Source organism: Ischnura elegans, chromosome 5, assembly GCF_921293095.1.
Source record: "Ischnura elegans chromosome 5, ioIscEleg1.1, whole genome shotgun sequence".
Classification (NCBI taxonomy): domain Eukaryota; kingdom Metazoa; phylum Arthropoda; class Insecta; order Odonata; family Coenagrionidae; genus Ischnura; species Ischnura elegans.
The window spans coordinates 4442261-4468585 of NC_060250.1; the positions used below are offsets into that span (position 1 = coordinate 4442261).

Sequence of the window (26325 nt, forward strand, 5' to 3'; positions counted from 1 at the left end):
TTGGAAGCAGCCTTTACATACAAAAGCAACAAAAATTATTAAAAGGGGCATTTAATATAAAGAAAGGATTGTAAGAACATATATCGACAAATTAACTCATGCCATAAATTAAAATCTGAAGAAAAATAGGATATACATTAAATAGATTAATGTTTTTTAATAGTCGTTAACCATTATAAGTCAATATGTTTCTGTTTGAATACGACGCTAGAATCCTCTCTAGCATTACTTTTACGTTTTAAATTTCGGTTCACTTCAGAAATAAAACTCTAGCAGTTAGTCCAACGAGTTAACATTTTATATTCACTTATTCACAGTCTTTTTACCCACAATTCAATGAAACAAACAAAAGACATACAAAAATCATTCTATGGGGCGGGATTAACTCAAACAAATTAGGAACAACACACCCCCTTTAATCCCGCACTTGAATAACACCAAGCAATTCAACAAACTTTCTAAATCTAGGATAGGGCAAAGATTTTGTGAATATGTCAGCAACCATATCCTCTGACGGCATATGTTGCACCGAAATTTGCCCTGTGTCCACAAGATTCCGCACATGGTGGTACACAATATCAATGTGCTTCATTCGCTTTTGAAATGCAGCATTATTTGACAGAAAAATAGCTGCCTTGTTGTCACAAAACAATGTCACAGGAGAAACTTCACCAATAAGTTCTTCTAAAAAGTTTCTCAAATAGATAGCTTCGTTCCCAGCCTTTGCCAGAGAAACATACTTGGCCTCTGTAGAGGACTGAGCCACTAAACTCTGCTTCTTTGACATCCAGGAGATGACCCCCCCACCAAAAGTGAAAACATACCCAGAGTACGACTTTCTGTCCACTGAGTCGCTACCCCAGTCTGCATCTGAGTATCCGCACAGTCCCTCATCATTTTTACAATACACAAGACAGTGGTCAAGAGTCCCTTTGAGGTATCTCAGCACTCTCTTAGCACACGCCCAATGTTCATCACCAAAGCAACTATTGAACTGGCTGAGATAGTTTACTGCCTGTGTTATGTCAGGTCTGGACCACAGACTTAGGTACATCAAGGACCCAATCAAGTTCTGGTATGGCACATTTGGCATCTCACCCTCATTTCTCTGCAAATACAGCCCACTCTCAAAAGGAGTTTTTACCGGGTTGCACTCCAGCATTCCGAACTTCGAGAGAACCTTTGTCAGATAGGCCTTTTGGGAGAGAAAATTTTTTTTATTCTTTCTATCACGAAAAACACTCACACCCAGAAAATATTTCAAAGAGCCAAGGTCTCTACAATCAAAATGGTCCTTCAAGCTCTTCTTCAGCAAACACTTATCATCATCACAATTAGACATGACAAAAATATCATCTACATGAATGCCCACTACAGTTAGGACATCAGTTCCCTTAGATTTAATATATATGCATGGATCACACTTTGACCTTACATACCCCAAAGAAATCAGAACACTGTCAAGCTTAATATTCCAGGCCCTCGAGGCCTGTTTCAATCCATAGATGGCCTTTTTCAGCATACATACCTTATCAACATCAACCTCATCTACAAAACCTTCAGGCTGTTCCATAAATACCTCCTCATTCAAGTCACCATTAAGGAAGGCAGTACAGACATCAAGGTGTTCTATGTCCAGGTCCAACTGGTTTGACAAGGATAACATCATTCTCAAGCTCTCTGCTCGAACCACTGGAGAGAATGTTTCAAAATAGTCCTGACCAAAACGCTGGGTATAACCTTTAGCCACCAGTCGAGCCTTATATCGGTCAATTTCCCCATCAGAGCCCCTTTTTAGTTTAAAAACCCACCTTGATCACACCACATTTTTGCCAAGAGGTCTTGGGACTAGAGTCCAAACATCATTATCTTTCGATGACAAAATCTCGTCTCTCATCGCTCTTTCCCACAGCTTCCCATCGCCTCTAGAAAGTGCCTCCTCCCTGGTTTCTGGCTCATCATTTAAGTACTCTAAGGATGCTTTATAGGTAACAAAATCAGGGAAATCACGAGGCTTTCTATCTCTGACAGGATACCTGCGCTCCACCTCATGTCCTTGAACATTTACTCTTTCCTCTTCAGGTCCTTCTAATGCCTCCTCTGGGTTGACCCTATCGCAAAGCACATCATTATCTAACAAACTATGGATAGGAACTTCTGAATCCCTGCTGATGATATCTTCATCTTGTACTTGAGGAGCCATTTCTTCCAGAAAGACAACATTTCTAGCAATTATCATATTCTTTGGATTTTGACGATCTAAAAGTCTGTAATTCTTCATGGTTTCACAATAGCCTGTGAAGATGAATTCCTTGCTTTTTGCATCCCACTTAGTTCTCTTCTCATCAGGGACATGAACAAAGCTTTTGCATCCAAAAATCCTTAAATGAGACAAGTCAGCCTTCTTTCCACTCCAGGCTTCTTCTGGGGTCATGTTTTTCACTGCTTTAGTAGGTGAGCGATTTTTCAAATATACAGCTGTATTCACTGCTTCAGCCCAGAACTTCTTGCCCAAGTGTGCATCCTGAAGCATGCATCGTGCTTTCTCAACTATAGTTCTATTCACTCTTTCAGCTGTGCCATTCTGCTGTGGAGTGTAGGGAACAGTCCTTTGATGAACTATGCCACAGTCCTTCAAAAAAGTCTCCATTTCTCTATTCCCTACCATTATCGGTTCGTAATGCTTTCAGTTTTTCTCCACTCTGCTTTTCCGCTAGGGCTTTGAACTCTTTAAACTTGGCAGTAACCGCATTTTTATGCTTTAAAAAGTAAACAAATGTCTTTCTTGTGAAGTCATCAGTAAAAGTTAACATGTATTTTGCTCCACCCCAACTTTCTTCACTCATGGGCCCACAAACATCTGAATGGACCAGCTGTAGCTTTTGGGACGTCCTGGTCTTACTCTCGTGGAATGACGCTTGCGAATGCTTTCCTTTTATGCATGAAATACAAGGCTCGTCATCTCTTCCTATGAATTTCATTCCAATAGTAAGGCCTTTGGCTAAAAGCTCCATGGACTTTCGGCACATGTGTCCCAATCTTCTATGCCACAGTCTTCGGTTTCCAGATGAGGCAGAGGCGGTATTTACCTTTACTTCAGGAAGTATGTCCAACTTGTAAATGCCGCCCACATTACTTCCTGTGAATTGAACATCACCTTCAATAATACAATTGTCTTTGTCATACACTTTGCATCCATCAGAGTCAAAAGTAACGATTAGTCCCTTTTCTACCATCCTACTCACAGACAGCAGGTTTGTACTCAAGTCAGGAGCATAAAGAACATCTTTAATTTCAGCAGTTTCGGCACGATTCACCCTCACTGGAACAGTCCCTGTGCTCTCGGTGTAAATTTTGTTTTTGCTAGCTACAGTCACTTCCAGAATACTTGGCTGTTCTTTCTCCATCCAATCCTTCCTCATCGTCATGTGAGATGTGGAACCGGAATCAATAATCCAATCACTAGGACTTGTTGTGGAGGTAGCTAACGCAGCATAAAGAACTGATGCCTTCTTTGCCTTGTGTTCTATTTTTCCTTGCTTTTCCCATGCTCTATTCGCATTCCTACTAACTCTCGTATCTTTATTAGGGCACTGGAATGCCTTGTGTCCTTCCTTGTTGCAATTATAACATACTAAGCGTTTGGGAGGGAATCTTTTCACCTTGGGTCTTGACATAAACGCAGTTTCCTTCGCCGCATCCTCGGACCCTTTCAGTTTGGCGTCCTGCTGAATCAGTAGTGACCGCACATAATCACTGCTTATCTTTACTCCAGAGCTTTCCATGGCCATAATCATTGGGTCGTACTCATCATTTAGACCATTCAGCATTATTACTCCGATGAATTTGTCGTCTATTCCGGCACCAATGGCGTCTAACTTTTGCGTTAACGACAACACATCATTTAAGTATTCCTCCATAGCACTGTAATCACTTAACTTGATTCTAAAAAGTTTTCGCAACAAACTTAATCTTCTGGAGAGTCCTTTGTCCTCATAAGTATTCTGGAGCTTTTCCCATACTTCTGTTGCCGAACGACCACCTCTAACCATAGGGTATAAGGATTCATCAACCATCAGGCATATCTTGGATCTGGCTTTCGCGTCCTTGCGTGGGTCTGCTTCTTTACCTTGTACAATGGGCCATAGTTCCTCCGCTGTGAGAAACATCTCCATGCCAAATTTCCAGTTGCTGTAGTTGCTTCTGCCAATCAGCTTCTTAATTGAAGGCATCGTTCCCGCCCCCAGGCCTGCCTGTGCTGACTCCATCCTGACGCAATTATATTTCCGCTAAGAAATACCTCTTCCCAAGATACGTCAAATTCTCCAGTTCACTCAAAGCACATAGAAAAAGGGAACTTAGTAGCAAAAGCTGGACTTAATCTGAACAATAAGTCCATCTAAAATCGGCATTCCCATGTGGTCGGTCTTTCACGAATTATTTCTTGGATACTTCATTTGCAACTGCATCCAACTTCTGAACTAACTGAATCAAACTAGCGTGTCTGGCCCATGACCTGTTAGAATACGACGCTAGAATCCTCTCTAGCACTACTTTTACGTTTTAAATTTCGGTTCACTTCAGAAATAAAACTCAAGCAGTTAGTCCAACGAGTTAACATTTTATATTCACTTATTCACAGTCTTTTTACCCACAATTCAATGAAACAAACAAAAGACATACAAAAATCATTCTATGGGGCGGGATTAACTCAAACAAATTAGGAACTACAGTTTCAACTGGGAAAACGGTAGAGTACCTACTTTTTCCTTTACTAGGGTAATGAGTTTCATTGAGAAGAGTAGGCGAGGGTTGGTGTGAGAAATATGGTCCAAAGTTTCTTCCTTTACTTTGTGGAACCTCGATATTGAAAAATACAATTCATTTTAATGATATTCAAACATATTTATTAATATTCAATGACCATAATCACCTCAATTCGCAATTAAAACCACATCTTCGATTTCATAATCCCAGTTTGCCCACCCTCGTTCATTTCCGCCATTTTGACTTCGCTCCTGCCCGGTCCGAAAAGAAATTCTCGTAGCGAACGTAGCGCCTATGGACCGGTGCTCCGGAGCACTTCCGTCTGTAGCGTCTGGTAGCGAAAGTAGCATTCATTGGACCGCACCCTAGAAGATATGTGTTTTGTTATTACAATTACGTAGCGCGAAAATTCAAATGAGTGTTGGAAACGCGGTCGTATATTTTGTTGTTTGAAGTACTACTGGAATCGGAATCGATTTTTCACCTTGGAAAGTACTCGTTTTCGATTCCGGTTCTTGGTCGAGAATCGAGGAATCGAACCGACCCATCACTAATATAAATGAATCAATCTTAAGACCACTCTCAGACGAAACGATTTTCCGCGGGCGCCGTCCACGGCACGCAGTGTTGCAGAGAGTCGTCTCGTTAGAGAGCCGCCTGAATTTCACGTGAACGGCGGCTGGCGAAAGGTTGTTTCGTCTGAAAGCGGCCTCAATGTAGCGTAGTCTATATTGCGTTCAACGGACCGAACGGCGCACCGCCGCACGTAGACGGCGCATCGCCGGACCGGATTGAAATGGGCGCCGTGCCGTCAATGGCGCGATTCGACTCGTTTGAAGACATCCATAGAGACCTATAGTCAATTGAGAGAACGTCACCGTGCATAGGACCTTTTGGACGGTGGCAGACGAAAATTCAGCTTGTTTGAAAGCGGCCTACGTGGCCGCGGCTACAGAATGTTACAATGTTGGCGAGAACGACAAACTGACTAACCCTTAAATGCGAGAGTTAGCAAGCAACTCTCAAAAGAAAAAAACATGGACGCCATGCAATCGGAAAGTAATATATGCGTTTTTTTTACTTTTTGGCCTTGAATACGCTGCAGACCATTTCGGCTTAGGACGCCAAATTCAAATCCTCACCACAGTTCCGAGCCGGTTGCAAAGCACCGTCTACATGCGATCGGTTCTTAATGGCGGTTTTTAAATAGACCTTAAGTGACGAGGTGTTTTTTATCGGTAATGGCAGAAAATATCACGCCAAAGGGTATGGCCGGTTAAGATGGTGAAAAGTGCCCCCCGAGATTTTGAAAAATAAAAAATATACACATAAATTGCATCCAAAATAATATGTTTCCCCAAAGTTTCAGGCCTCAACAATGGAAATTAACTCCAAAAAAAATTGAAACACGATTTTTAGTTTGCTGCTTTTTGGATGTCCACTGGATCAGTTTACCACCGTAGAATATAGCTGATCCACTGACACTTTTGCGATCACTCTTATCAGCTGCCCAATCTGCATCTGCGTAGGCATTTATCTCTTCCAAAGCACTGTTTCTTGTTTATGTTAAAGCTAGCTCCTTAGTCATCTTGAGATAGCGTAAAACTCTCTTGCCTGCTTTCCACAGTTGGTTAGAAGGTCTATCTAGAAATCTGCTCAAGTATGAAGTTGCATATGTTATATCTGGTCTACTAATCATAGAGATATACATAAGACTACCAATGAGCTCTCTATAGGGAACATCTACAATTTCTTCTGATGAATCTATTTGGAAATGAGGTTCCATTGGAGTATTGGCCCCTTTGCAATCCTCCATCCTAAATCTTCCCAGTATCTTTTCTATAAAGCTCTCCTGAGAAATGGAAATAGTGTCACCTTCACATACTAGCACGGTCCCCAAAAAATGTCTGGGCACCCCTAAGTCTTTTGCATTAAACTCTTTCTTCAGTCTCTCAACAACTTTCTCATATTTTCCTGCTACTAAAATATCATCTACAAATATTAAAAGCCAAATGTCTTTTCCTGTGTACAGACAGAAATCATTCCTGGAACGATCTAAACCATTAGACACAGCAAAGTCATCAAAACGTTGGTTCCAACATTTAGGAGCTTCACGAAGACCATTCAAAGCTTTGTTTAATTTGAAAACCTCTACATTTGTTGACACACCCTGTGGAGGTTTTATGTAAACTTCTACATTTAGTTCCCCATTCAAAAATGCTGTGGGTACATCAAGCTGTTTGATGCTCCACTTCTCTTGAACAGCTTTTGCTAACATCATTCTAATGGCGGGCATCCTAGCAACTGGTGAATACACATTATATGACTCTTCCTCCTGAAAACCTCTGGCTACTAGTCTGGCTTTCTTTACTCCATCAGCTTTAGTTTTAAATACCCATCTGGTATCTATTATTGTCTTCCCTTTTGGTAATACAGCTGGTGTCCAAGTGTTGTATTTCTCATGTGCGTCCAACTCGTTGTGAATGGCATCTCGCCATTCTTGTCCCATTTCAACTGCTTCGTCATAAGTCTTGGGATCATGTGCACAAAGGCAGTAAGTAGTATAAAGTTCATAATCTTCAAATCTCTTGGGTTTACGAATTTGTCTTCTTTCCTTTTCTCGATACAAATTTTCCTCTTCCTTATCTTCAATTTCAGATTCCACAGATTGCTCCTTTTCATGACTTTTGTCTTCACATATTGTGCTCTCATTTTCCTTTTCTTGACCTTTGAAAAATATATTGCTTTCATTAAAGCGCACATCCCTAGAAACGACTATTTCATTTGTCACAGGATCCCACAATCTATAGCCACATGGATGATACCCAACCATTCTGACTTCTCTTGCTCGAGTTTCTAATTTGTCACATTTGGATAGCTTGTATGCCCATGCCTTGGACCCAAATATTCTCAATTTTTCAATATCTAGTCTGCCAAGATATATTTTAGCTGGAATTTGTCCGTTAAGTGCATTAGTTGGTGATCGGTTAAGTTGATATGCAGCACACCTAATTGCTTCTCCCCATAGTGTTTTCGGAAGGTTTGTTTCTGCTAGAAGGGTCCTTACTTTGTCTTGGAGGGTACGGTTCAACCTTTCAGCTTTGCCATTCATTTGAGGAGAGTAATGTAGAGTGTACTCTAACCTGATTCCTTTTTTCGTGCAAAAATCTTTCAGTTCATTTGAAGTATACTCGCCTCCATTATCACATCTTATTTTGTTCACGTATTTACCTCGTACAGTCTCCAGCTGCCGTATAAAGTTCATTAAATTTTGAGAAGCTTCTGACTTGGATTTTAGTAGAAACACTACACAAAAATGAGAAAAGTCATCCATAACTGTCTGGTAGAATCTCTCACCATTGGCTGTTGGTGGATTCACAGGTCCTCCTACATCGCTGTGAAGCAGTTCACCAATTCTGCTAGATCTTGGATGCTGTACTGGCTTAAATGGTAGTCTAGTTGCTTTTCCTCTCATACACGGACTGCATACTTCCTCACTGTATGGTAGATTCATCATTTTAAGGCCTCTTCTATTAATATGGCCTAGTCTTTTGTGCCATAAGTCTTTCACTTTAATTGACATTTCACAGTTTTCCTCTTTGCACTGGATGAAATTGGCCAGATACAAATTTTCTATTAGATTACATTCCATATTGAACCCTGTTTTATCATGTATCACTGCTCTGTCCTTTTTAAAAACAACATCCTTTCCTGTGTTACTGATTTTTCTCACTGATAGAATATTTTGAGAAAGGTTTTTAACTATTAAGGCTGTTAAATTTACTGTAAAACCCTCACTGGTCCTTACACGTAGTTTACCTCGCTTTTCTGCTGTAAGTTTGTCACCGTTTGCAATTTGAATTCGCACGGGACGTGATAAATTTTCAATATTTGCCATAAGTGGGAGCAATGTCTCCCGTACAAGGTGCTCTGTCGCTCCTGAATCCAAAACAAACTTAAGATCATTGTCATGTTCACCAGCTAACAGACCCACAGTATGGGCGACGAATGTTGTTTAGTCATCTTGTGTGGTCACATTAGCACTCGCAGGATGATTATAACCATGAGCTCCGCGGTAGTAGCCTCCTGAGTTTCTGCCGACGTACCGCCTACCTCCGCGTCTTCTTCTTCGGAAGTTGGATTGTTGGATTCTCAAATTGGGACACCGGGATTTGTGATGATGCGGATCTCCACACTCGAAACATCCTCTGTTTTGATACGAGAATGCACCAAAAGAGCAGTCACTTTTGTTTTCCGGTTCCAACTGACAGTTTTTAAATTTTAATTCTGCGTCCAATAGTCTTCCTTTGACGAACTCAAGTGAAATTGACGATGAAATTGTCTCTAATGCTGTTATAACAGCCTCATATTTCCCGGGCATTGTAAGTAACAAATGACACACTTTGTCGCTGTCTTCCATGATAGTTCCTGTTGACTCTAGTTCACGTATCAAACTATCAAACTTCATAAAATGTTCTTGCAAGTTTTCATTGCCGCACTTTAACGATAACAATTTCCTTCTAACATATAGTCTAGAAAATATACTTTTCCTCTCAAAGATACCTTTTAAAGACGTCATCATTTCTCTGGCCGACTTCGAATCTTTCACGTATTCTAGATGACGATCTGTCAAGCACTGAATTATTGTCGACCTAGCCTTCGCGTCTTTAGTCTGAAAACTTTTCTTCTCTGTCTCCGATAGGTTTTCATAGCTTTTACCACTATCAATTAATACGTCCTGGACCCCTTTTTCTTCGAGCAGCACTTCCACTCTAAATTTCCAATTGGAAAAATTGTCGTCTGACAATTGTGGAAACTGCAAAATTCCTGATGTCGCCATATTTTATAAACACAATTTTAGCGTTATCTTGAATAGTCTGGGCCCATAACCTGTTAAATAATGGGCAGCAGAGAAAACTTTTCTTGTTCCATGATGGGTTTTATTCAAGATCACGAGACAGACTGGAAGCACATGTTTGGCGGTAACACGCCCACACCACTATACAAAAGAATAACGAAAGTACGTGAAGTTCATAATACATTCACAACAATATCTACAGTATTTATTTCTCTAAAATCGTTATCGTGATTTTAAAATGTAAATGCAATTACGTTTTACCATCCTGATTTTTTTCAAAATTTTTTGACCGGAAACTCAACTTTTACATAAGTTTGAAATTTTCAAAATCAAATTAAAAAATTTAGGAAACAAAAGTCACGCCGAAAAAAATATATGTTGTCACCCCTACCCTGAAGTATAATCTAAATTTTTTTCAGATTTTTAAAATTGGTGGAACACGGTCAAAAACACGAATAACTGCTTCGCACCATTTGCATCTATGTATTCCAAAAGGATATTTGATTTGATTGTTGAGAGCAACTATTGTTGATAAGTTTCTAATATTATTGAGTAAGAATAAACATTAACATGAAAAAGGCCTATCACACTTAGATTGATTGTAATTATTGTTTATAACCATACTGTTAAACTTTAATCTTCATTCGGGAGCAATGGATCTGACAGGCTCAGCGCTTTTCTTGCCAATAGGTGTCATAGACCTTTTATACTCATAGTATCTGTTTGCTTTCTAACGCTACATGCAGCCTTTCGGTTTTCGCATTTATGCCAACATATCAGTTAAAAGTTATTTAGCATAATTAAGCAAAATAATGGTAAAATAAAACGAAATAAAAACTTTATCGGATATATAATATATCCTTGTATTATACATAACAAATAATAATTAATTTATGTGTTAGACTACGCTAATAATGGCGCTTATGAGTTTAAAGGCCCACATAGCAGAAATACGTCTCTGAGACGTCTCGAATATCACATGTTACGTCTCAGAGACATTCTGAGAGCTTCAGACGCATCTCTGAGACTTCTCTATGTCCAAAAAAATGGTCTATGTGACATCTCATGAGACGTCTCACATAAGTCTCTGAGATGTCTCATTAGATTTCGTACTATGGTATGCTTTAAATTTAGGCAAAAAAATAATTAAATTTAAATTATACATTTATGGCCTACTTTTCTCGATCATTTTTAGCGACAAATTTTGTGATGGATCACCTTTTGAAAATGAGAAACCCATATTAAATGTCATGATTTTAATAATCAAAACTGCAGATTTGCACCGAAAAATATATATGGAAGGCATTGATGGCGTTTAAACACGTTTATTTTTTTTAATTCCTGAACGTCTCACGATTACATCTCCGAGACATCTGTGAGACATACGTGATATTGGAGTGATTCGAGACCATAGTGAGACGTCTCTGAGAGGTTCGTTGCTATGTGGGGGTGAACTACTGAGCCGCGCTAAGAGTTATTTATGTTATTTTACATCTTTGCCTCCTAAGCAAATTGCGCCTGAACTCAGCAATTCCAATATTGTGCCTGACGAAAGGTTAAGTTAGCCCCCAAGCTTCTACAAATACGTCTGCCTAAAATGATTTTTAAGAATGATCTCCTGTCTCTAATTAACTATGTATTTATCACCTACATTCAAGCCAACTTCTTAATAGTACGAGAATATGACTGAATATTCGGGGAAGGGCAGTCGAATAATCTCGTCCATTGGCACCTAGTATTCACCGAGACGGAAGAGGAACCAGAGACACCACATTCGGAAGGAGCAATGGCGGAATTTGAACTTGAGAAAAGTGCAGTCATTGTATTCCAAAGGAACCAGGCAGCTGCCCTATGACATACGAAGTTGAGTTGTAGAGGGTTCCATTTCTCAGTTTAGGAAAGCGAAGAGATACGATACCCTATATTAAATAACTGACAGGGTTAGAGATTGTGATGTTAACGATGGTATGACGAAACGTTTATTGTAACAAAATAAAAAGTGTTTTTCGCCCTTTTCTATGAATGGTATTATCTAATGGAGATATTGTTCAAAATTATTTTTAAAATGTAATATAAAAAATCATTTTGCAATAAAGCATAGCTACTGCAACATATGACTTCATTTTTAAATTGTATACCCATTCTATTTCTTGGTTTTACAAACATACTGTTAATAACTTCATCGGTAGAGCATTACATTAAAGCCAATATATCTGTTCTAATGGACAGTCATGTCTACAAGGAAACAGAATATGGATTAAAATGTGTAAGGCGTGGCATTCACTGCAAGGAAATAATTGCACACAAAAAGTCGCTTAACACAGCTTAGTTTATGAAGGAATTTCTTAGGAAATCAGTGACGTGGTCTGGTTCAATGATATTTTGTGCCGTAAATGGTGTACTAGTATGACTTAGGCCGTTTTACTCCGGTCACATCACTGCGCAATCTTACGCATGTACGAAAGCAGAGTCAAAATTGCTTCGTGTAAAGCGGTGAATTGCTACAACGCAAGAGAGAATGTGCTGCTATCAGGGGGGAAAATAGGCCCTCCTCTAACTGCAGGCTTGGATTCTCGCAATTTAAACAAATGTTTTCAATACTAACCTGCGCAATGATTTTTCCAGGGAAACGGCCATTATGCATATTCGAAAAGGCGATATACCAATTATCACCGCTTCTGTCATATACGCGCAGTAATTAGGAATTTAAAGTTTAACAGTATGGTTATAAACAATAATTACGATCAATCTAAGTGTGATAGGCCTTTTTCATGTTAATGTTTATTCTTACTCAATAATATTAGAAACTTATCAACAACAGTTGCTCTCAACAATTGAATCAAATATCCTTTTGGAATACATAGATGCAAATGGCACGAAGCAGTTATTCGTGTTTTTGACCGTGTTCCACCAATTTTAAAAATCTGAAAAAAATTTAGATTATACTTCGGGGTAGGGGTGACAACATATATTTTTTTCGGCGTGACTTTTGTTTCCTAAATTTTTTAATTTAATTTTGAAAATTTCAAACTTATGTAAAAGTTGAGTTTCCGGTCAAAAAATTTTGAAAAAAATCAGGATGGTAAAACGTAATTGCATTTACATTTTAAAATCACGATAACGATTTTAGAGAAATAAATGCTGTAGATATGGTTAAAAAACTAAAAATCGTGTTTCAATTTTTTTTGGAGTTATTTTCCATTGTTGAGGCCTGAAACTTTGGGGAAACGTATTATTTTGGATGCAATTTATGTGTATATTTTTTATTTTTCAAAATCTTGGGGGGCACTTTTCACCATCTTAACCGGCTAGACCCTTTGAGGAAGAAGTGCTTATACGCAAAATTTCACGGAACCAAGTGAATTTCGTGCAGCCTTGGAAATTTCGCGTTATAATTTGTGTTTCGCGGTTCGCGAAAATTCGGTGCCCTTACCCATAACCTGTTAGCTTTTGGTTAGTTATTTATTTATTTATTACATCCCCCGCAAACAGCACATAACGGCCTTTTACAACGAGGGTTTCCAATATTAACAATGTACAACACAAACATCCATGCCCTGGATAGGGATCACCTACCTAGGCGGGATTCGAACCCACGACCTACGGTTTGGCAGGCGAGGACTTTATCCCTCCGCCACCGAGGCTGGCGAGAGCAGAGAGTTCAGCAGAGAGAGAAAAATACAACCAGTGGAGAGTGCTCTATTGTATAAGAAACAGAAGACAATTGAACTGATATTCAGGTACAACTGTGCAGTATAAAAACTGCCCCACACACACACGCAGTATTACCAACATCGCCGGCCTTGGTGGCAGCGGGGTACAGTCTTCGCATGCCACACTGAAGGTCGTGGGTTTGAATCCCGCCTGGATGGTTGGCCCCTAACCTTGTTTGTGATTGTCCTATGTTAATTGTTGAAAACCCTCCCACGTATGTAAAGGCCAAATGGATAAGGCTGTTTTTGGGGTGATGGAAATAAATAAAATAAAAATAGAGCAAGCAGAGTATACATTTCAATGCAGCAGTTGACCACGTTTAGGTACTTATATGTCAATGATTTTTCCAGTAATTCAGCTCTGCATTCAAGTAAATACATAAATATTGCAGTAAAATTAAGTGTTTAAATTAACTTGGGTATGAAAGTTGTTGTTGAAATTGTTGCAGTACCAAGGAGAGGCATGAAAAAGTATGTCGTATTTGTTTCCTATTATCCTTGATTTCGGGTGATGCTTCAGATATTTTCAGATCCAAATGCTTTTTGAATTGCTTGTTATGAAATGAAGTAATTATTCAAGTCTCTTCAGGGTACACACAATAAAAGAAATGCTATTTTGATTGTCAGATACATTTTAATATTTTCAAATTTTCCTCACTTATGTTTCCCCCGAATTTCGTCACTCTCTCATCGTGTACCAACTTGTGTTTCATTGGTAGATGCCACAGTAGTGGTGAGGTGGATTTGCCTTTTCCTCGTGATGGTTTTATGCCTCAGTGCACACATATCTAGTTATCCTAGGGAAAAGCAATTATCAAGTGGGTTCAGGGTAGTTTCCTTCATCAAAGAAAATGAAAGGCATTGATTGCGATTCGTCATCCACCATTAGTGTATTCATAATATACAAATTATTTGGTTTTAGAAACCTCAGTTTAGACGAATGTTAATGGTCAATTTTAACCTTATTTGAAAAAGGCTAGATTGGCGTCCATGCGATGCGACCAGTTTGTGGGGTAATTTATTGAATTAGGTGTAAAGTTTGCAGGTTTTCTTTTTGCGAGAGTGGTTACAAGGTGAAGGAAGATAGAAAACTGATTTTTGAAACCGGGACAGTGGGTCAGTGTATTTATGTAAGTTTTTAGGTTTGTGGGCCATCTGTAGGACACTGAGGGGCAGACTGGTTTGGAGGGAGGAAGTGGCCGTATTCACTAGTTAATTGAAGAGGAAGTGATGATGTTCGGAGGGTAGGTGTTAATGAAGAGAATGAATTTGACTTTGGAGGAGTTTTTCTGGTCAAGCAAATCTTTTAAGGGAGGGCATTACGTATTGGTGTGGGTATCTATTCATTGAGAGATAAATATGTACCTTCCAGATGCTACACCCTCCTTCACTGTGAAAACAGAGAAACGGCAGGCACACTTAAGGGCTTGAAAAGGCTTTGAAACACACTAGCTGAAATATATATATATTTCCCCTTAAACCTATTCCTGACTTCCTTCCTGAACTTCTTTGCCTCCTTTCTTGATTCATAGCTCCAATTGCATTACCAGTGCACATACATTTACCATGATTCCTGCACACACCATGGCTAGATGGTTGTCCTTGATCCGTGGTGCCCCTGGAGTTGTGCACAATGAGGGGCGAATGGTTTTAGCCTGTCATGTTGGATGTGGTGGATGCTAACAGTTGGTGAACTCGGGAGGGGTGGTGTTGGTGATTTTCCTTCTGTGTGATTTAAGCAGCATGATTGGGATCACTTCCATTCTCATTCTCATTCACTATTTATTCATTCTCACTCCACATTCCTCACTCATTCTCACTCATTCAGTATTATTATTATCATCATTATTATTACCAACTCAAGTTAACAGGGAAGCTAGCAGTTGATGCTTCAGTTACTGCAATATCTTATGTTAGCTAATCCTTGGCAATGAAAGAGCCGTAATAAATACCACGTATCTCACCTGTAACAACATCAAGCTAAAAAAATTAGCATTATCTCAATGAATTAGTCTCTCTATGCAAAGGATATCAATTGTTTACTTGAAATGTTTATAATCTTATGAATCATGTGTATATTATCAAGAGGTGTATTTTATGTGTTAGGAGCTGAAGTACAGACTTTGTTCTTCACCAGGCTTGTAATTGCTTAGCATAAGGTCATTTATGTTGAGCGTAGGCAACCCGCAGCACACACACTAGACGCGTCGTTCCACTCTTAGGATGGGGATGGGGGGAAATTCATGTCCAGAGAAATATCAGCTTTTACCTAGGATAACCGCGAGCGGTCATTTGACCATTTTTGTATTTTATACTGTAATTTAGCTCTCTTTGCTAATCCTTGATGTTAATTTCGTCAAATATCATAGCGTGTACTTAACCAATCACGAATAGTACACAAGTTTGAATCTCATGTCTTTAATACAATTTTTTCATGATTTTATAGTTATGTGAAGGAGAGACACATAAGCAAAACCAAGGTATTTTGCCTCATAAAGTGTTGCTTCTAAGCATTCTATTGGCAGTGATGTATATTCGTTTAGCTGAAATTCATTGTTGCGTTCATGCGTAGCTGCTACCAACCAAGCCAGGCGCCGCCACACCCGAGCTTTTCCTGCGCACCACGTTGCCTTGGGGGTTGCCCGTGAGCGCCCAGGGAATATCCTATCGGCAGCGTATTACAACTTGCTTGCCGGTCACTCTCTTGTCACCTATTCCCATAGTTAAGTCCATTCTGTGCTCATCCAGTTCCCCACAACTGCTTGTATTCCCATAGATCCTCCAATATAAACTACATATACCTTTTGAAAAAATTCAATGAGAACTTTTTTTTGTGCTCAGTTGATTGGAAGAATGAAATTTATTTCAAATGCGACGAAGCATAAAATATTTTCCTAGACTGGAGCAGTTGAAGTTTTCCCCGGTTGAAGCACAAAGGTGTGTTTAGTTTTTTCTTCCCAGAAATTGATGTGGTCTCGTTCAGAGGCTTTTCTGGTGATCGTTACCAACGTTATGTAAACGATCATGGATATTTCCAACCACCTCCCCATCAACTCGTTCGCTGTCAAGCAGTCTCCCTTTTCCATGATCGTCGCTTCTTCTGATGGTTTCCTTCAGTATTCTGTCCTGCACGTTCCATAGATATTTTCTGTATTCAATGTATTTTTTTCTGTATAAAAAGTTTCATTCAATGTATTTAAATATATTTCTGGGTCGATAGGCTTTCCCTATGTCAGTCTTATTGTTGCGTCACGCTTGTTCTATAGATGACCTTTTACTAAGACGTTAAAGTTTAATCACAAACTCAGAGGATCGATAAAATGAAATACATAACGACACATTCTGAAAACCTTCTTTTCTGTGAGTTTGGGCTGTAAGTGTTTGTGCATTTTAATGATTACGGTTGGATCTGGAGTGGTAGCACCACAACTAGGGCTCCTTGATTTTTGCAAACGCAAAATTTTGCTGATTTTTGCGAATTTTGACACATTTTCAGTTTTTACGTAAATTTTAATGTTTTTGATTTTTTGTGATTTTTTTCATTATTTTGAAAGGAATTATGATCATTTCGCTACTTTTTAAATTTAAATCAGCCAAAAAGCACTTGCTTTTTTTCTGAGAATAAAGTTACAGCTGGGAATTTATACCACGGATTCTCTACACCTCATCTCAAAAACTCATTCAAAGTTTTATCGTCGACATCGCTAATTTCTTTTTCCCAGCCACCTTAACATCGTTTGTCCCGACAAGTGTCGTGAAGAAGAGTTCGCTAAGCGGCCGATAGTACGTTGAAGGCATTCAGTTCAGAGGAGTGAGCGCTAGGCTGCGAATTGCATTGGAGCCTGTCACTGTGTGAACCTCCATGACTGCGTGAGCGATTTGGTAGGGCACCCAAGTGTTTGCTTTTATACCTCATAGCAACACGCCCCTAGCACAACAGATTGCTTCAGCAGCAATGAGTGTTAGGGCAAGAATCGCCCTCAAAGAATGTTCCAAAAAATAACTCCGCCCTCATAGCGAACGCGTTCAGGGCTGTGGCTACTGCAGTTGCACTCTGAGTGCCCACAACCCCCAGCTGCGTCCGAACAAGGTGGTATGGTGGCATATTTGGAATCAAATGCACACGTGCTGCAACATATTTCAACTAAGATCAAGTATTTTAATTCGTTATCAAGACGATTTTTTTCAACATGGCCATTGTGTGCTACAACTTCCAATGCTCCTTTTCTGGCAGTCCTCCGTTGCGTCCGAAATTCGTATCCAGGAAATCTCTTGATTTTTATTAACTCATGGGTTAAAAGTGAAAATCATATGGCTAAGGGTGATTTTTTTCTGCTTAGAATGCCAAATTTCATGTATCGAAATCCGAAATTCGAGTGTGATGGCAAAGGATTTTATGTTTTTTGACTGACAAAACCAAATTGTCATGTACAAATTCTGCAATGCAAGAATGGATTGGATCATGAGGATTCCTGACAGAAGCACCTAGCCATAGTTTTTCAGAAAAGCAAGAAGGAGTCCCAGAAGCATTGGCATGACAGGTTTCAATGAAAGACTCATTAGATAAATCAAAGACAGCCAAGCTAGATAAAGAACAGTTCAAGTATGATTTAACGGAAGCATTGATAATGGCTGTTATACTACTCAAAATAATAGAAAGTCTTGCTCTACGAGGTTTTCTGAACAAAAACTGCCGTGGTATATTCTAGAGCAATACTGGAAGTGATTACTGAGATTACTAAGACTGAGACATGAAGTTTGAAAATGTAGTAGCAATAGCTATATATTCTAGTAGATATATGCTTACATGTCTGGGCTCTTTAACACTTTGAAGCCCATGGTATTTTCATGTGCAGGTTGTGAGAAACCCAAAGCTTTTATTGTTTCTTTATAAAATTATTTCCTACTGTGAAAAATTAAATTTAGGAGCCACTAAATGACAGCACCTGCCATACAAGAAGACCAGATAGCTATAGAAAGAGGCTAAGTAGTTCAGGCCCAAGAAATACGCATGATAAATTTTCCCTGGAATCAAATACGAAGCCTGCGCTCTACTCAGGCTCAGATCTGTGGCAGAAAATATACATCCCAAGGAATATTTGGGCTTCAAAGTGTTAATGGCTCCATTCTATGAAGACATGATACATATACAGTGGTGGGCCTACAAGCTCAACTTGGTTGTCAGCATATATGGTCTATGCAACTTCAGAAGCTCAACAGGTGTTACACTATGCAAACTTTTGCTCTTGAAGAAAGCATCGATACCTGTCACACTTAAGGAACAAGTACCCTATTGGAGAAAAATGTGCCAACTTGTTCCCTATTCCTGTACAAACAAGGTGGAAAAGCTAACGAGGTCAGCGGAACACATTAAATAATATTGTGAGAACTTAATAATTTTGGTCAACTTTGGATGGGGAGATTAGCTATATGCTATAAATTTGCATGCCCAAGTAGACTGTTCATTATTTTTTATGTTAGGAAGTTGTTAAGTTAAGTTTGAAGTTTTCACTAATATTTTTCTGTTGATGTCATAGTTTAAGCATTAATATTGTGCATTACCTGTGATCAGTATATACCCCTTCGATATGTATTGCTTAAGAGCATTTGGCTTGATAAAAGTTTATTATTGTTCTTGGAAAAGGATGTTTTATTCATTGATTTTTTTATCGCCTTTATCACAAAATAGGTCTTTTTACTGACTTTATATACTGAATTTCAGTCCATTATTATACTGCTAAGTGAAGCTTTAATTTACCATAATCTCGGAGCCCTAGCCATTACTATTCAATATGATCAAATGAAACACATTGTCTAAAACCAATGAGTATAGCATCTGCATGCAAGATTGCATTAAAATAATCCATACTAAATGGTAAATGATGGGATGTAAAATTGTTAAGTATGTATGTGCGTAGAAGTTAGAGGATTTCAAATTGAACTTGAATTGTTAATTGTGTGATGAATGTTGTTGGTTTAATGGTGCCGTATTGTCTTATTCCATTCCAGATATTGGTGAAACAACCTATTACTCAACTCCAAGTGAGGCTGTGCGTATACTAGAAGGAAACGATAGCTACAGTGCCAGGAAACCGATACTCATGTCCTCATCATAGAAACTAAGTACTGGTGCCTTTGACATGTCCTTTGGTTGAGAATGGACATCAAAGATTGTATTTGACCGCTTCTCGATGCCCTGTGATTTTCACCAAAGAATAGGTACATAATATGTGCTGACGACATTTGCTTTGCTAGCCCTTCCTATGCTGTGGATGGTCTTTCTGGAGATAAGCCTCTTTCACAGCTCAACAACATGCAGTATTATTCCTTGTATTGATTATGGGACTTCAATACCTATTCACTGAGGCTTGTTTCTCTCAAAGAAAGTTAGTTCTCAGAAGATTTTTATTTTTGGTTCAGCTTATTTTGGGCACTTAAAAAAGTTCTTTGAACAATATTTGGACCTGTAAGCCTCAAGTGTTCATGTCATGTTCTGCTCATGACGTGCACTCTTTTCACAGCAGTAGTATTTGCCTTAACCTTTTCATCTACTTGGTCACCAATTTTTTATTTCCAATAATTTTTGATACTCTCAAGCTGGTGAACCTTAAGTGTGTATTTCTCATGATCATGTGGTGAGTGTTAAAACTAATATAGTGAATGGTGTCAGAGGGTCTTGGTATTAACATACTGTTTGAAGTTGTACCATACTAATTCAGCTGTCTGGTGTCATAAAGTATTTTGCAGAATGCAACTGAAATACTCTCCATGAGTCCATGTAAAGAATACTGAATATAAATTTGCATATTCCTCCTGGGAATATTTCAACAATATAATCAACTCAAACCACTATACCATCATTTTACTGTAGTGTGTCACGGTGATGGTGTATGATAATTATTACATTTATGAGTCAACCACATGGAAATAATGTAATTTGTACTTGCATTAATTATGTTCTCTGAATACTAAATGTGGATATTCTATTTAGGGGATGGTGTAAGGATTGTATTTGGAGTAGTTTTTTTGTGCTATTGGCCCTGATGGTGATTTTTACACTGGACAGTTTTTTTTTTGGGAGGAAAGTTTTTGTCTACGATTTGTAAATTATGCATGGCAGCTGTATGGTTAACCTCTTTTTCATTATCTTTAATTTATGTCTCTGTCCATATTTTTTTCAATGATGAAATAGGGTGTTAGATGATGCATACATAGTACAATTGTAGCTTATTTACAGGGTATTATATGAGCAACTATCAAAGGAGATGGATGTATAGGTTTTCATGCTGTTGTGCAAAGGACTGCACTTCAATGCCACTCAGCATTAATGTGCCACTAAAAGCTGTTGGACTCTAATTCAACGTTATTCACAGTACAGAAAAATGGAAAATAATGCTGTCATTTACCCAGATATTGTAGTTATTCTTTTGGAGCTACTATTTTTAATAACCCATAATTTTCTTGATGGGTCACTTATGTTAGTACTGTAGTGCTCTCCGTATAAAAGATTGCCATAGAAATGTATTCCATGATTTTGAATGCAATTGGTTTTGTTTTAGCTCAATTATGTAGCTTGTGTTGTGCATTGATGATTCCATCATATGAGGTATTAATGAGTGTGATAACTCCTTTATGCCGTGGTTGGGGGGGTTATTTCTTTGTCATTATGGCACTGTTGCAGTATGTACGTATCGATTTTAGTACTTGCTACCACTTAGCCCAAATAACTGGCTCCAAGAAATCACTTAAATATTTAGTTCAGAATCATTTTCATCTCTTCATTTCAGTGTGTTTTCTCTTGGATTTCATAACATGCATTTTTTAAGTACATAATTGAAGGAGAGCTCAAGATTTTTGTTCAGTTTACTTATGCAATTATGAGGCGACATTCCTGGTAAGCTCTGTTAATTTTCCACCACAGTTACCAAAATTTCAATCCTTTGAAAGAAGATTCTTTTCTGTAAAATTAGTCTTCTTGACACCCTGTAGAGTCGATTGAATTACATACACCCAGTGCCTTTAACTGGTCTGGGTGAGATCTTTGTTGCAGACGTAGTAGAGAAATTAACTTTTAGGTTGGCAATATATATGTATTCAGTATCTTACAATGAGTGCGATATTCTATTTTATTGTCTGAAGTATTACTTAAAAGGTATTTCTGTGATGCAGTTGGCTGTGAGTCAGTCTGGCTTATCTCACTTTTGACAATACCTGAGTGATCATTTCAATATGATGTGCATACACGCCTTGATAATTGTTTTTAGCTCGGTGAATATGGATGTAAAATTTGAAAGCCAACTGTATACTTTGTATTCTGTTTACTTTTGCCATTTTTCAAATGACTTGGTTACTGAGGTAGTTTTTGTCTAGATTTTTCCTGCTCATTGTACTATGCATATTCTGTCAGGCATCACCCTGGAATCAATGAAAGCCTGATGAACCAAGTAGTATAGCATGACCAAACATGTGTTTTATTATTTGCTGAGCAAACATGGTTGTGTTTTTAAATGGGATGGTTGGCTCTGAGGGACCAAATGATGGCTTCATGTCGAAACATTTGCCATTTCTTTGTAGTGTTGTGTCACTTACATATTTTGCTTTCAATCAATATTATTCCCTCATTGCATGATGCTGAAGAATCAGTTCCTTTGGTGTTCTATAAAAATGCATTAAGGTTTACTGTCTCTGACTTGGAAATTTTTGTCTTTGGAAATAATTGAGGCATATTCTTTGTCCAATATTTTCATGTTGTCTTGTGGCTTAAATGATACATGTCATTCAGGTAAGCAAAAGGAATTCTTAGCGAATGTGGCAGAATAGTGATCACAGCCAAAATAAACACTCTAGTTATTAGTATAGGGTACAGCTAAAATAATGCTTAAGAAGTTTTGTTCATGGGACTTCATGTGAATGGTGTCGACTGAGAGGTTATTTTGCCATATCTTATTAGTTTTCTGAGCTGAAAAAGCTTGCCTGCATGTGTGGTAAAATAATTGTGCTATGAATATTCTGCCTTGATTACTGATGCAAACTGTAGGTGAATAAAATGGATGCATTCAGTGAATGTTAGAAACTGAACATATATGCTTGTCATCCAGTTTATGTGAGTTTCTAGTAAAGAGTGATTGGTACTAACAATTAAACCTGATATTGGTTTAATCTCTGTACACTGGTGTGTGATCACATTTACAATACCGAGTACAATGTCTCATCAGTTCTATGTTGTCTACTTCCCCATTTGTAAGGATCCACATTTTTCATTGTCAAGTTCTGATTATAGGATATATTTTTGTCGTTGATACATGTGTACAATTAACAGAAGAAATGTTTACTTTTTTACCGTGTGCCTATGCATCTAGTTATTCATACCATCTGGCCTCGTAACATAACCTAACAGTGATTGTTCCCACTGCCAATTTGTAGAGCAGTGTTGATTTTAACTAGTTCTTTGCTGACATGATGTTTCTCACATTTAGTGATAAAGATTGAATTTTTTACCAAAAATAATTTAACCATCTTAATAATGTATCCAGGTAACTTATAGTATGTGTGTAGCATGATTTTATTGTATCCTTTATTTGACATAGAGTAGTTACTTGTTTGTTGATATTTGATGTGTGGTGTCTTTGATGAATAACCTCCGCGTCATCATTTATGGTGATGTGTCATCTCAGGCAATGATATGACGTTTAGTTATGATGCTAATTACAAAACCTTTATTATGAGTTTCACTGTGGGAGGATTCCTTTGAGGGAAATCCCGTGGTTGGCATAAGGGACCTAACTATTACATTCACATAATAGTGTGGTGGGGGGCAGTGTGCTCTACCTTCTCGCCACAAGTACATGCACTTGTTCTTATTGTCAGGTTTTAGATTTTTGGATTTGTTACTTTGGTTATGTTGTAATTGTTCTGGGCTATTTAATGTTTTCAACCATGTAGATGCCATGTAGTGCTATGTTAATCATTTAGTATTATCACAGTGTGTCCTTCTTATGAGGTCAAGTTTCCAAATTTTTATCATGATCATCAAAGTTTCTCTAGTTTGAGTTACCTTATTTTGGTAATTTTGGTTTTCATGTAGGAAAAAGAGAAGCCGGCATTATTAATGTTGGAGAAAGTATAAGACTACAGAGTTTTTATATGACATTTAATTTCATGCTTTAAACTATGCATCAACTTCTCTATGAAATCACATTCAATGGTTATCTAGATGTTTTTGGTGAGCATTGGGTCCCTTATTGTGGTCTGAGGGGAGTGGGAATGTGTTTTTGGCTATTATGTCATAGAGAAAACTCTATTAATGGTGCCTTTGTCAATAAATATGTTGAATAAAAAAAGCATTCAGTTTTTCATGTGATCATAATTTAACTCTAGTTTCAGACATTATTGTTGGCTTTTGTTCTTCAACTCCAGGGAAAAGGAAGCGGTTACTTAAAGATTTTTTAATACTAAAAAATCGTATAAATTGTGATGTATGAATCATTTGCTTGCATGTGTATTTTGTTCTTTTTATTTCAGGCTCTGCTGTTTGTCTCTCATGTCTAAATTTACCATGTGGACTTTTTAGTGGTTTCCTGCCAAAGGGAAAATTTGACTTGAAAGGTAAGTATGAATTGAATTAAGTACGATGTACTGATTCTATTAGTGCCAAACATTTTGTTTCCAAGTGTCACAGTGTTTCCTACATATTTGATGGAAAAAATGACCAAAGTAAGAAATGTTATCAAGATGGTGCTTATTTATGTGATTGACGGCTAGAATACTATTTGCGTGGAGTAGTTACGCAAGGTTGACGTTTCCCATAGTACGGAGTCAAATGAGGAAACTATTTGACTTTCTTTACATGTCTGTTTTGGAAGAGAAATTTTAAAATAGATTCTTGGGTTGTTCTTTGACACAAAGTAAGGTGGTATAATTATGGTGCAATATCATTCTCCGAAATGAATCCTTGATGTCATAGGGATTACTAACTCTGAAAAATGCCTGGGTTCCATCTTAAGTTTACTGTTTGGATATTGCTATGTACCATCACTCCTATGAAAGTCTTACGGAATTTCATTGTGTCTGGAAAGACATGAGTGTGAGGGATAATTACGAATAGGTATGTTGAAAGTAATCACCTTTATAGTTAAACAATTATTTCCTTCTCCTCTTCCAGATCTTTGTTACTAGAACGTCCTGTGCTCTATTTAAATCTCTTTCAAAGTACATAATATTATTTTGCAGACAACTCACTTAACCTCATGAATGTAGGCTATATATTAAGTCCTCTGAGGTAATTAGAGAGGTGGAATCACAAGCATCCTTGTTGAGGAAAATCCTCCGAGGCAAGACCTGTGACCTCTAGATTAGGTGGTGGGGAATTAAATCCTCCACCATGGAGGCTAGTGGTACATATCAAGTTCTCTGAATTAAGTTATAGTGAATGTTGTTTTGAATGAAATAAATCACCCTAAGTCGGTCCTCTTATCCTCATTGAATTTTGCTCTTCTCTTTGGTTTAAATTCTATCGTTATGGCGTTGATTGTTATCTGCATTTTGTTACGACTTCTCATTTGAAATGATTTGGTTAAAAAAATCAGAGAAGTGTTCTTTCCTTATTTTCAAAACTCTTGACTTTATCACTTGCTATTACTCCATGTTTCTCGTCAACTCCCATGGTATTAAGTTTTAAACCTTACTGGAAAGATGTTCCTTTTCTTTAAAAATCCAAGTTGTTGTCAGCAGGCATCATTTGCCCTGGGAAGTTCTTTATTTTTTTCTTTCCTTTCTTCAATTACCTTCTAATTTCTCACGAAACCATTTTTTTCTGGCGCTTTTTTCACCTTGGACATTTCCTTTGCTGAAAATTTGATGTATAGTATTATTGGGGAATTCAAAACATTAGCTAGGTTTGTAATGAGCATTTGGCTATTATTCAGTTCGATTTTGCCAGGTTCAAACATTTTATGAAATGTCTTTCCCATCTACTGCTCTTCTTCTCCTGATCCATAGGTTTATTTGTGATCTTTCCTTTCCCTCTCTACATGATCCACACTTAGGGTTCTGTAACATAGCCTGACGGAATGACGTGAACGGGTGAAATTTGATACAATCGAGACGGTCTTTAGACCGGGAAAGAGTGACGTGAGTTTATGTATGAGACCACTGGGTTATTAGGATGACACACGTGCACACTGGGGACTTTCTTCGAGGGCGTATGGGCTGGCTGGAGCGGGGGAGGATCGGGATTATTTCCCTGTCCCGGGAGAGGGTTTAGAGTACTTGAGTGTCAAACGGCGGGTCCGAATCCTGGTCGCCGCGTCACGATCCGTCAACCGCGCGGAACTACATCCCGTGGACCCTCGGACGTTGTCGTGAAGAAGGCGAGGACACTTTCTCGTTCCTCGACTGCACTCTGCGCTCTCCTCTCCGGCACGCCTTCCCCGTTGTCGCGTTCCCCGACCTCCAAGATGCCGTGGCCCGTCTGCAGCGGCCTCGTTCTTACTGCGCCCCCCTTGGCACGTTCACCGCGTCACCTCTGGTCTCCGTCACACTTTAGCGGAATCAACCGCTTTCTCCGGAATCGACCCATTTCTGCCCAATACCGGGCCTTATATACCCATTTGAGCAACAAAAAACGTACTAAATAATACCAGACGAGAAAAAGAGGTCGCTCATTGCTTGCTACGATCGCGCGCCAACTTGAACAGGGAAAAGGGCAGGACACGAACGCGGAATGAGCCGTGATGAGGCTTTTCGTCACAATAATAATGCTTATTTCCGAAGAATAAACATCAATACTTAAAATAAGTGTCACCATTTTAAACATCTCACTAATCACGCTTCAATATTAACCACGGAAAAACACTAATTTTGCTAAAATTAACTGCTACGGCGTTTATGACGATGGAGTCCAAAATCGTCTGCATTCCTTGTAAACGAGAATCCTCTATCTTCATATTAGTGCATCTCACTTGAATGTACTACTCATTGTAGCGACAC

At 38.5% G+C, this 26325-nt stretch overlaps 1 protein-coding gene across 4 annotated transcripts in view; it reads left to right on the forward strand.

The window, feature by feature from the left end:
* LOC124158442 (major facilitator superfamily domain-containing protein 6) overlaps positions 1-23946 on the forward strand; it is a 137668-nt gene extending 113722 nt beyond the window's left edge. For 2 of the 4 annotated variants that reach the window (XR_006864792.1, XM_046533528.1), the window contains one exon: positions 19348-23691. Coding sequence is in view for 1 of the 4 variants with exons in the window: in XM_046533528.1 (XP_046389484.1) it covers positions 19348-19454 (107 nt within the window). In the remaining 3 variants the exon portion in view is untranslated. Of the gene's footprint in view, positions 1-19347; positions 23692-23859 lie in introns of those variants that run through there. The other 2 variants (XR_006864791.1, XR_006864790.1) reach the window with 2 other exon arrangements.
* The last annotated feature ends 2379 nt before the right edge of the window (positions 23947-26325 follow it).